General features: G+C 39.1%; 1 protein-coding gene across 1 annotated transcript in view; it reads left to right on the plus strand.

The window, feature by feature from the left end:
• baiap3 (BAI1 associated protein 3) overlaps positions 1-13406 on the plus strand; it is a gene marked incomplete at both ends in the record, with an annotated part of 28337 nt that overhangs the window by 1985 nt on the left and 12946 nt on the right. Inside the window, 8 exons of the mRNA XM_079457417.1 lie at positions 6502-6589; positions 9939-10013; positions 10139-10246; positions 11712-11771; positions 12338-12404; positions 12778-12991; positions 13114-13158; positions 13261-13338. Coding sequence (XP_079313543.1) covers positions 6502-6589; positions 9939-10013; positions 10139-10246; positions 11712-11771; positions 12338-12404; positions 12778-12991; positions 13114-13158; positions 13261-13338 — 735 coding nt within the window. The remainder of the gene's footprint in view (positions 1-6501; positions 6590-9938; positions 10014-10138; positions 10247-11711; positions 11772-12337; positions 12405-12777; positions 12992-13113; positions 13159-13260; positions 13339-13406) is intronic.

Below are 13406 nucleotides of genomic sequence, written 5' to 3' on the forward strand. Positions count from 1 at the left end.
TTATTGTTTTTTTTATAAAAGAGTGATTGCTGGCCAAATGTAACTAGCTGTGGTCAATGAATGTACCCCCCACCCCCCGATTCAGTCCTGTGAGATTCAGAGCTAATGTGAACCACCGTTGCCTCCGGCTGTATCACTGCCATCATTAGGGTTGCAGGAAGCTGTTTGTCTCCTTCATTAGCACAGAAGAGAACTAATACTTCTAACCCAGACACTCACTCATTAATATTATGCAAATTATGCTAAGCAGAGCCTCCCTTTCCTGTGAACCGTATTCACAGGTGACTCTTATTACAGCTTATGGAAGATGCTTGCAAGAAACAAGGAGGTATAGTATTGCCAAAGTCAGGGTTTCCTGTCATTTATTGATTAGATCAGACAAGTTGTAATAGCTTTTGTCTTGGTAGTGTCTGATCACGCACGCTTATTTGATTTTGTATTTCGTCACAGCGGATAAGACCCCAGGCTCACGGTGAAATCCAGAGGGGGCGATTTGTCATCGTTTTAAAAGGAGGTGGGGGATTTTTTGAGGCGCTAAATCACTAGCGCCACACCATAACCTTTTAATATAGCCTAACTGAATAAGTGATTTTTTGTACGTCTAGGTAGGTCGGTCTGTCACTATTGATCTATAGCAGTGTTTCCCAACCTTTTCAGTATTATGAACCCCCACAGCACCGTACGCAGAGCTCCAGTAACCCCTTAGCAACACCAAAAGGTTATCATTAATAGTATTATAATGAACATTAATACAATAATAACTTTGAAATTAGGAACAGTTAATACTGTGTGTGACTCATAATGCAGGTTCAACGTTAAGCAGCTTGATAAGTATAAAATGTAATGTCATTTAAGTAAGGTGTAATCCATGGCTAGCCTTGCATTAAAAGATTTTAGTGCACGACGTGGAGACTAATAACCTGGTTGCCTACACAAAGTGCATTAAAATTGTTTAATGCACGGCTAGCCGTGGATTATCCCACAGATACCACTGTCATTTGCCAAGTTAAAGTCTGTGTAAAATCTGATCAGACAGGTGCAAATGACAGTTCCTCTTGTCAGTTCAATTGGAAACTGGAAGTACCTGTGCATTAAACTGTTCAAGTATTTAAATAGTTAAAATCTTGTTTATATAAGAGTGGTAACTGTAAAATACAAATAAAGAAGATGATCTGATAATTTCCTCCCCCTCATTTTGTTTTGTTCCCAGTTTGGGGCAATTTCTCCCCCTCTGCCCCGCAGTATTTATTGTTGGCTTCCTCGAACTCCAAGCCTTTTACACCCAGGCACATCACTCCCCGCATTCAGTTCTTCCTCAGTTGGTCAAACTCTCCCCGTGTGGGCCTGGCTCTCTCCTGTGTGAGTTCCTGAGATTTTCTTCTCCTGGACACAGAAGGTTTTTTGTTGTCAATACATTTCTGATCCCCTGCATTTGAGTCTCCTGCCTCGTGGATCATGTGACGCAAGCATAAATGAATCTTCCCTTGTTAGCTACCATAGCCGAGTTGAATATAAATAGTGTAAATATTGTAATACTTCATATTGAAGTTTTCATATTAGTGTAATTTTACTCCTCTGGTTTACGTCTGCGGCAAAGCAATTACCAAACTAATACTGCGCTGTCTGTGAAGCTGTACAAATAATTGGAAACAACCAGAACATGACAAACAACAAAAACCAGACAATAACGACACATTTGAGGTTAAGTGTTTTTCAACCTTAATCATTCATAAACATTTACTTTTGAAGACACAAGGGAGCTGATGTAGTTTGGTTTTATGTTCATGTGAAAATCAGTGTTGTGAGACGGAAAACAGTAGAAGCCTTGATGTGTAACTAAGACTGTGACAGACATTTAAATGACCTGGTTAAGAGTAAAATCTGGTATTATGATGCACTGGGGAAATACGAGAAATGTGAGTGATTGGCGGCAGCATTAGAAATGAATGTAATCACATACGGTATGACCTGAAGGGCCCGGATAGAATAAGAGGTAATGAGCTCCATCCAGGATTTTTTTTTCCTATTACATGGTCAAGATTTATTTTTATTTTCTACGTGAACTTTGCAGAATATTTTCTCTCTGAATGTCGCCCCAACCAAAGAATGGTTATTGCATTCTTAACATTAAATTTTCCATGGCATACATCTGATTCGTAATTGCCAAGCTGTATTTAGGCGTGTGTTTAGACCACAGTCAAGCATTCATGCTCTGAAGTGTTTGTGTGTGCGATGTCAGTAGAACTTTTTTTTCGCTCTCCAGTATGAGCTTTAAAGTCTGAATAATGAAAATAAACAGTATTTCTAAAATAATAAAAAGCTTCAGGGAAAGTCTGTTTCCTAGCAACATAAATGTGGACGACCAAATAAGCTTTATGCCTGTTTGTGGGCTTGTATATGTGTGTGTATTTGTGTGTCACTTGCACTTGTAAGAATCAGAGAAGTTGTAATAATCGGTGCCTCCCATGCAATCACTTTTCAAGAAATAATAGCACAGAAATCTTAATAAGCTTTGATTGGACATCTAAAAAAAGCACCAAGTGGTTTTGACTCCAAGCACCCTAAAGGCAAAAGTATAGTCAGGCCGCCTGCCTCCGTGTGCTGCCTGCGTGACGTCATTTTCGTCATCAGGAGTGTCTGCGGTTGTCCGCACACCCTGTCTGTGTGCAGCCCAAATCCACTCAATCCACGCATGTGACGAACTCGTCTATCCGCAGTTATCCACGATTGGGCTAGCTCAAGAAACACTGCGGACGCGGAAAGTCAATATGACGGCATTCTTCCAAATATCTTTCTCTATGTTTCTCAGAACAAAAACATTTATACAGATTTTGAACAACTTGACGGTGAGTAAATGAAGACAGCATTTTCATTTTTGTGTGAACTGTCCTTTTAAGAGTCAAAGTACCCCCAAAACTCCCCCCCCAAAAGGATAAATGTTGATAAGGACGTTTAAAATTGAATTCACATTGAAATGGCACAATATGGCAGCATTTTTAACATTCTTGAGACCTCTTCTGAACTCTGAAGATGTCAAGACTTTTTTCTCATGAGAAAAACCTGGCAAACAGGAAAATTTGCTGTAAGCGTCTATCCCTCAAATAGGTGTTATGAGGAAAAACACTTTTTTTGTGACAGCCCTAAAATTTGTTTTCTTTTTTTCAGAAAACAAGTCAGAATTACAACAAGTCAGAAACAGAATTGCTCTAGTGATCCATTTTATGCATTTTGGTTTGCTCACATTAAACTGGCTGACAGAGAGGGTGTGGTCAAAGTCCAAATGGCAAATGATCTAAGCTGCTTACTGCACCTGACTCTATTTAATCACTGTGCTATCTAGGAGAAAATTCAAGATGCTAAAGAGATCTCATTTGTCATTATTATTTCTTTACGGCGCTGAATAAATCAGTCAAGACAGTCCCAGACCATTCAGACAATTATGTAATATGCTGTCTCATTTAGTGTATATTTACGCATACTCTAAGTGTCACCCTTGATTCATCTCATGAGGGAATCCCATAAGAGCTCTGCTGGATTTCTGGGCAGGTGGGGAGTAGAGGCATAGGTATCTAATCTGCACCTGCTCTGATGCTGTTGATAGGAAAACGGATTGGAGTGCCCTAGGGAGAATAAATATCGAGAGACGGGGGTTCGAGAACCACTGGGGGTCTGACAGCTGTATGGCCATACTAATGCATTCTTCCCTCATTCCTCGACACTGAAGTCAGGCAGGGCAGAACAGGGGAGATGGGCGATATTCCCTAGATGCTTCGGTCTGCCAACCAATCCCGCATTGAACATGCTATCATCACCATGACGACGGGGTCTGGAAAATTAGCAAATGGCAAGGGTCCAGGAGCTCACCCGGCTCTGCTGGAGAAGCACGTCTCCCGCCCCCTCCTTCGGACCGCCTCACAATACCATAAATGAAGTTGAACAGTGAAGATGAGGCTCGATCGGAGGCGGCAGGACGCGGTTGTTTACTTGTTGCACTGTTGATGATTTGAACGGTGTGGCAGTAGCTCTAATGAGGACAGAAAATGTCCATCATCTTTCTTATCTCCACGGAGGCTGTTTCTCTCAGGCGTGCTTCAAGCTGTTGATTTTGAGGCTTGTCAGAGGAACGTGCTGGCCTGTCACCTCAATCCCCAGTGAGAACAGGCGTTTTGTAGATTAACTCCAAGCAACAAGGTCCTCAACAAATTCAGCAATCTGCTCTCAATGTTCCTCACCATGTTTGTTTGTTGCGCTCGGCTGAACGGGATCTGCTTTCTGAGCTCATTCTTTCAGACGTGTAATGTAACGGATTAGCCTACATACCCTGCTGAAAAGACCAGCGGCGACCAGCATGGCTTTCCGTCTTGGTTTATGTTGGATTTTTGATGGTTTTAGCTTGTGCTAGTCAAATTTATCTGGTTAAATGTGCGCTTTATAAAGGAACTCTTGCTAGAGATGTCTGGAGGGAACACCACACACAATAATAAACCTGTTCTCTACAATAAGGCGTTAAACGTCTTCGCAAAACCCCGCCCCCTTCATTCCTGTTGCTTTGTCCGACAAGCTTTTGGTATCAGCCATGCACCCCACTGTAAATTTGTGCACTCCCTGGGAGAATAGAGAAGAATTTCTGGAAAAATGACATGCCGATTTAAGACAGAAAGGTCTGCATTCGAGAGATAAATTCAGGATTTGAGATAACTGTAACAATAATTATACATAGGCTATATTTGCGTCCAACACCAACAGACGATAATGTTACGTTAAATCTAAACTACTACTACTATTGTCACACAAATTGATGTATAGCTAACCTAAATATGGTGTATTGAGTACTTACTACTTTTGTAGTAAAATACAATTTTAGAGAGAGAGAAACTTCGAGCAGAGTTTTGGTCTTTCTTTTCGAAAACTAAAGTAAAGTTTTAAATATTTGCTCAGTACAGAAAATATATTATTTTGGCATTTTTGTGAGAATTACAGTTTAAGTGACATAGACACAATAACCAAAAATGTTGGAATTAAATATCAAAGAAAAAATAAACAAATAATTCCAATGTCATAGCAACAAAAAGTAAGAATGTTAATAAAAAATGTCAGAGATGTGGTCAGGGAGCTAGTGATCTCACTCTCTGTCGTCTTCTTTTTAACAATGCTTTGTCAGTGGTAAGGCTACTCTTTAAAATGAGTTTTTCTAGATTATGGTTAGTGTAGGATATTAAAGTTCACTTTTACATCCTTTAGACTGTGTTGTTTTTGTAGCTTTGTATTTCCTGGTACTTTTCGTGTTTATTGCCTTGAATCGCTTGTTGTTTTCCTCATCTGTAAGTTGCTAAGGATAAGCCAAATGAATAAATGTAAATGTAGTTTTAATGTCACTGTATTGCTTAAAAACTATATGAATTAAGGATGCGACGATATGTACATTTTGGCTGATAACGATAACCGATGATTCTTGATATGCGATATATTGACCAATATACAGATATACGACAAAGAGGACATTAACTATATTACAACCATTACAGGTCATTAGTAACACATTTGCATAATTGCACAGAATGAATGATATTATTATTATTATTTGCAAGCGCAGGACTTCTGTAAGGCAATACGACAGGCTTTAAGTCACAACCAGCTGTTTTCAAAAAGGCAAAAAGTGGACAACGGCTGTTATATGAAAACATTCACTGCAGATAACAAGGCAACCGTTAGTTTTCTTTTTTCCCCTGAAAATCATGTACCAGGCCTACCTTACACTAGTAAAAGATTATATAACCTTCAAACTTTTCTGGTATATTTTTTATTCAACAAACAAATTATAGATGTTCTTCCCGAGCAACCCAAAACAACAGGTTTCTAGACAGAAAGCATTCAGACAGCAGTCTAATTCATCAATTTGTTCCTATAATTTACATAAATAAATACTGTACCTACATCAACAATGTTTTGCTAATAGCAGTAAGTGAATGATCACGGGAGAAAGACAGTCCTGTACAGTATTTTATAGGCTATAATATATCGGCCTAAATTGTATTATCTGGCGATACAATGCCATTAAGAACGATAGTTTATCGGGCGGTACCGATATGGCAGATAATATTTTGTGCATCCCTAATATGAATAAATAATAAAATATATTTTTTTACTGTTGGCATTGTATATGTCAACACCGCTCTCGGTTTCAGCATAAATTTGACATTTTGACAGCTTTGACTTCTACATTTATCTATGTTCAAGTAATTGCATGTCAACCAAAACAAGCATTTGCCAGATGCCTGTCAATGAGCTCCCAGTGTTGCTCAGCTCATCTTATTATAGTGCGAATGAGTATAACCTCCAGATGAGCTTTCAGTGTGTGATACTGAATACAGCGTATTAGATCAGGGACCCAAACCCTGCGATTCTGTCGGCAGGGAAGCTCCTTTTGAAGGCACATTGTATAATTAAAAATAAACAAGGGCGAGATGTTTCACGACTGAACTGATCCATCTCTATTTCCAGGGTTGCCAGGGGAAACGGGGAGTTCTTTGACCGCATGAATAAAATCCTCCAGAAACAGGATAGTCTGCTGTCTGCTGCCCAAACTGAGGTAACCACATCCTTCACAAGATGACTGAACATTTCTGTTTTAACCAGGGTTCAACGGTCACCACACCACCAAATAATCTGAAGTGATTAAGAATCAACGTTTTTATCTACGTGTTTCTCTGCACAGAAGTGACATACTGTATAGACTGCTGGTGGTTCAGATATTACATGTTTCCTTCAATAGAGCAGAGCAATTCACGCTCACTTCCCTCATATTAAGGCAATATCAGACTTAATGTGCTTGAATTCGATGTTTATTGAAGAGCTTCCTCTCCCACTGTTCTAGCTTTAAATGTTGAAAAAGCAGCTATCAATGTTGACTTATTCTTGGTGATAAAAATGTCATTACCACTTGCAAAGAGCTGTACATATTGTACATTCACAGTTGAAAGACTTTGCAGAATTGTATACTGTAGTCCAATAGATCTACAAGTAAATTATGTAAAATATATATTTTTTATTGAACTCATTGATCCAACATTCATCGTTTTTGTAGGAATTGATGTAAACATTGAAATTTAAAGGGCCGTGGCACATTCTTCAGAAGCAATTACATCCACCATTGACTTTGTGTGGGTGGTAATCATTCCCAGATAATAATTTTAAGGCTTTTCTATTTTAAAAAACGCTTCACGTCTGTAGGCTTCTTTGAATTACTTACCTGAGGTCACGCCACAACATTTCATTACGAATAAAGGTCAAGACTTTGACTTGGCCATTCGGAAGTACTACAGTTTCACGTTGCATTGTTCTGATATAGATTTTCTGTCATGCTCATGGTCATTAATGTTGTGCCCTTTGACCTACACCCAAAGATTTTTAAGTCATTTATGACACAACACTTCCTCATTTTTGACACGTTTTTCCTGCTTTCCATACTTTAGATCTCCATACAATAGTGGTCACATTTGATATATTGTATTAATCATATGTGTACACTACAGTCACCAGCCTAATGGAATCTCTGACATTAATATTTGAACAAATTATGCAAATAAATCACTGACTGGCCATAGGGGATTTCGGTACGAAAATAAAGGTTAGGATCACGGTTTGGCCTCTTCATGAGCCATCAACAAATAGGAAAAAAGCAAAGTGAACTTTTGCACTTACTACAGGCAAGAACATAGAGGCATTTAACAACGATTAACTGTAGTGCTGTTGGATTGCCAAATTGTAAACGTATTCTTACTAAACAAATGGTTATCACTTGGTGAAAAATCCCCTTAGTGCTAAGAGAGCTGAAGTGACCTAGTTGGCAGATATTTTAGCGAAAGTACTTTATCGTCCTGTGTGCATATACCCCATTCCCAAAGAGCAGCCAGCAGCGAGTGCAAGTTTGTAGGCGTGCTTCCGGCCATTTTTTGTTGCGATTTTGCTGCATCAACTCACAAAAATACACATATATATATATATATATATATATATATATATATTACAGTAGGAAATTGACAAATATCTGTATTGAACATGATCTTTACTAAATATTCTAATGTTTTTCGGCATAAATTTGAAATCTATCATTTTGACCCATACAATGTATTGTTGGCTATTGCCACAAATATCCCGTGTGACCTAAGACTGGTTTTGTGGTCCAGGGTCACATATAGTAGAAAATATTCAAAGTTTTGTGCAAATGATCAAAATGTTGCCGCCTGGTGGGAAAGAGTTAACATTCATCACATGGAAAGCCAACCTGACATTCTCCTGTAAATTTTGCTGTACGAGTCAAGATAGATTTATCGTTGTGCTTTTCATCACGGTAAGAACAAAATATAACTCCATCAGGGGCTTGGTGCTACAAACGAAATGGTATGAGTATGAAAAATAAACCAGACTTTACCCAGACTGGATGCCATACAATAAAGAATAAATGCGAATGGGGGAGTAAAGCAGAGTAAATGCCATGCAGAATGAATGGTTTTTAAAGTATTTAACAAAAAGCATTAGTGTAGCGCTTCTATTGTGTGACACACAGCACTATTAGAGTTCATTATCCTCACAATCACAGTAAGCTACATTATCCATTTCTGAGGCTGTACATCATGATACTCCCACCACCATATGGCACGTCTGGTGTGAGGTTTCTATGTCAGGATTCACCATTTTGCTGTCTGCGAAAATAACGTCGCTCATTAATGCTGTTAAGTTTTCTTTCTTCCATCTTTAACCACATTTCTCTGGTATGCTTTTTCAGCAGCTGTTTGGATGATTCTAGTTTTCTGTGACATTAAAGAGCAGCAATGTTCTCAGAGAGCTGTGAATCCCACCTCGATAAGTTTCTCGATGTTTTCTCAGCTCTAGATTTATGAACACTGACAAGAGTCGGTGCTAGAAAATTGTTCACTGTTATTTTGGGCTTCTTTGAGATATTCGGAAATATTCTTAATCCAGTTCATGGCCAAATGGATTGTGGCTAAAATGTCTTGCTTAAAGTAACAAATGTCTCTTGACACTGTTTCTACACATTCGCCTCAATCTGGAAATAAGACACTGTTGACTGTAGCCATAATTTTGTCAACATTTCTAGGCTCTTAAAGAGATAGTTAACCCAGTCATCATTTGCTCACCCTCTTGTCATTTTAAACCTGTATGACTTTCTCTCTTCTGCAGAACACAAAGAAGATATTTTGAAGAACGTTGGTAACGGCCATTGATTTGCATTGGTTTTGTGTCCATACGATAGAATTGAATGGGTCCCAACGCTGTTTGGTTACCAACTTTCTTCAAAATATCTTCTTTTGTGTTCTTTGTAGGTAAGAAAGTCTGAAATAACAAGAGGGTGAGTAAATAATGACATCATTTTCATTTTTAGGTCCACTATCCATTTAAATTTACCGTACAGTGATGATAAATTTACAACGGTACAGTGATGATACTACAATATGCATGTTCAGTTTACTTCCAATATTGTCAACCGTGGTACTTTTGGTAACGTGGTAATTTTTTATCTAAGTTTTATCAAGAATCGTATACCTAATGCCAATCCATCGATTAGTGCATTTGATCCAAATGAGCGTTACCAAAGAATGTCAATGTTGTATCAATATCTAACACAGTCTGTCAATGAGTTTATTGCTCTAACTGTTCAGATCCTCTTCACACCATCTTTGAACTCACAAAATAGGCCGAATTACAAATGTCTGATTAAAAATCATTCTAAAGGGCTCATGAATCCTCTTTCCCAGGCTCATTGCTCTCTCAATGCATTGAAGCTCTTAAATTTACATGCACACCGAGCTTCTTCTGAGCTCATTGTCAAACACAAATAATGATATCCCCGCTTTTCATTGATTAACTCACCTGTCATCTTTGTCTCCATTGGTTTCCCCGTCCTCATGCATTTACAGGAGGAGAGCTGTGCTCCTCCACCCCCAGAGTGTAAGGATCAGGTCATTGTTCCAGAGAGAGCCACCAGGGATGAGGTGAGTCTCCTACTTCAACTTACAAAAGATTTTTAAGCAATACCAATCTTGTGGCATCACTTTTACACGGGTTACATGTCCTTTCTAAAGAGGTTTCACAATGATGAGAAATTGTTGTCTTTTAGCTCGACTTGTTGTATGAGGAGGCGATCTATACGGTGGTCAATCGGGTTGGGGTGCCATCGCCAGAGTATGTCACCAATGAAGGGGACATTTTCAACTATCTACAGAAGGTGCAAACACTTTACTTCCTTAAAAGATCACATACACTTCATACACATACAAGATCAAACACTTCAGGGGTGCATATCCTTTGTCCTGTGACACTTCAGATAATAACACAGTCTGCTCTAAAAGAAATGAAATAGACAGAAACGTTTGGTTCACATTTTGTTTTCAAAGCACTCCTGATATTTGAAGGGAGGGAGGTGGGCCTGAAGGGATTGTGAAGGAATTGACGGTAGCGTTTGGGTGGGGGTGGAGGGGGTTTGTTTACTTGGAGTTGGTATTATGAGTTGGAGCAGATGCTCTTGTCTCAGACATGATTAAACATCAAAGCCCATGTCCAATGGGGATTGATGTTTGGTGCTTATATTACACCCATGAAACCCCTCTCACTCCAGAGGAGCACAAATCCATTCTGAGACCTCTCATATGGAGGTCTTATGTTTGAAATGTGTGATGTGGAAAAGGTTTCTGCTGAAGACGAGATGAAATTTTGCTGTGGCCGCTAATCTTTTGCTACCGCTACCACTACCACATACATGAAAGATCCAGCCAAGAATAATAGTGAACATTTGTAATTGTACAACAGGTATAAACTCATAAACCGTTTTTTTATAAACAATGCATAAACAAGGCAACCTAAAATTCTAAGGTTTTGCAGTATCATACCCAAAAACAGGTTTGACTGTACTGGTTGAAAATCTTATTTGGTATTTTGAATTAAATCTATAAATAAAACGCAAAAACAGCTCAACATAAATGTAAAAATATAAGTTTGAAAAGCTGGTAAATATTTGTAGAACCTACTTAAACATGCAAAAGACAGACTAGGATCAGTAAATGTGCAAAATGAACCGACAAGAGACAGAGGGCAACTGGGGCTTGAAAAAGGGAAACACTAACAAGGACTGATGACAGAGGGAGAGTGGCGGCAGGTGACATGGATGAAACACTAAAGGAAAGCTAACAGGAGGATTGCACGAGACAGGTGAGGGGAATGAAACACTAAGGGAAAGATGGACCAGGGCTGGTGACAAGACTAACACTAATGGGCCGCTAACAGGGACACAAGGGGGCGGGGCTAAAGGATGCGACACCGGAGAGAGAGCATGGCCTCTCAAACCAAAACAATGCTCTTTCTCCACACAAAACACATGGGACTGACATGATATATTGTGCTATGGGCTGAATAACATTTGGCTTTGGGGGTAATGAGTAATAGTGTAAATATTTATGAAAATCATCTCTATTATGTAAAAATATTAGAGATAATCTATTTTTTTAAACCAATCTTTCAAACTAAATGTCTGCAGGATCTTGTCCATCTAATACTGTCAGATACAGTAGCGTGCATGTTCAAGATGCCTTTCACCTCACATGTGACATTTTCCAGTTATACCTGCATACATCCCCTTTCCCTTACTGGTCTTTCATTTTATTTCTCCACCACATACCATCTACGGTCTCTCTCAGGTCTTTGATATGGGTCAAGAGGAACACGACATCATCCTGCAGAGAGTTCGAGAATCAAAGGTGAGGGTCTCACACAGGTTTTTGTGCCATACAACATACAATGCACCACTGCTCAAACTATGGCCATGACAATCCCAGCATTCAGAGTTAACTGTTCCAGCTTCAAGTACCCTATTCTTATTTCTTTATGGACAGATTTCATGTTTTTCTTTCTTACTATACCATGACGTTTGATCAAGGACAGAAAGTCTTCAGATTAGTTCTGTCTGAGAAACCTTGAAAACTCGCCGTAAAAGCAGGTCCCGTTGCTTTCTTTGAAAGGTCTCCAGGAGAATAGAGAAATGCTATCTGAATGTTTTTTACAATGATCCGAGCCATCATTTACACAGCGGTCTCTCTCCGCTCGTGTCATGCACAATACACTTACACCTGACATACGAGAAAGAAAATTCTATTGATTTCTCTGCTCCAGACAGGTCTTTGAGCTATAGTGCGACACGCTTGCATTTATTTCACTGTGAGCTCACCTGAGGGGCCGCGGCCCCGACCAACGAAACATGTTTGCTCTGAGTTTTTATTATTGCTGTGGTGCCACTCCAATCCATGTCTTCAATGTTCTTTTGTAGAGAGCCAACTTCTCTCTCAGGGTCTCTGTAATGAAAGGCAAGAATCTGATGGCAAAAGATGCCAATGGTAAGATGTTCATGCCTTTTATGACTTGTTCGGTATGTTTATTTAACCTCTAACATTGTGTCCTTTTGATGCCGTTTACAAAACAAAAGGTCGCAAAGACATAATATCTAAATGTAGACGTAATATGTAAATCCCTCATAAAATCATCAAAGGACATTTTATTAGTTTTTCCAGAGGAATGATGGAAATTATGCATTCATTTTAGACGTTATTTAGTCTGCAGGGCTTTTAGTCTTTTTTGCGGGTTTGTAATGAATGGGTCCCTTCGGTTAATAAAGCAGGCCATTTGTTTCTCTGTACCTCCGAACACTTTATCGTAACCTTTATTGAATTAACCATCATGTTTATCTGTGGCGAACCGGGTGCCGTCTAGGCTACAGTGACCCCTACTGCATGCTGGGAATTCTCCTGGGACAATCGCCCAAAGACACAGAGGAGAAGAAAGAGAGGAAGTTTAGTTTTCGTAAGAGACGGGAAAAGTTGGACAAGCGTTCCAGCGTTAAAGAAGTTCTTGCGGGAAGGGATATCCAAGTGACCGACGTCAAACCCGAGACCCTCAATCCAGTGTGGAACGAACACTTTGTCTTGTAAGGACCTTGCTAACAACAGTTAGAAAATATTTGATTGAATGATATGCTAGTAAAAATGACAATTCTGCCAATTATACTGGAATTGTGACAGCGTTTGTAAATGTGTTTGTTTTTCACAGCGAAATTGACGATGTTCACAATGACCTTCTGCATTTGGACATATGGTGAGATGAATCAACGTGTCTTTCAGATCGAGAATGTTTTTCGGCGTTAAAACTACAATCTGTTTTTCTCGTCTAATGATTTTTGTTATTTTTTCTCTCTAGGGATCACGATGACGATGTTTCTGTTGCAGAAGCCTGTAAGAAACTGAATGAAATCAGTGGATTCAGAGGAATGGGAAGGTAGCTTATCTTAGATATGTTAAAACATATCTGTGTTTGTTCAGTATGGCACAACAGTCTAGCGTCTA

The sequence above is a fragment of the Barbatula barbatula genome (genome assembly GCF_947034865.1).
Source record: "Barbatula barbatula genome assembly, chromosome: 5".
In the NCBI taxonomy this organism is placed as follows: Eukaryota; Metazoa; Chordata; class Actinopteri; order Cypriniformes; family Nemacheilidae; genus Barbatula; species Barbatula barbatula.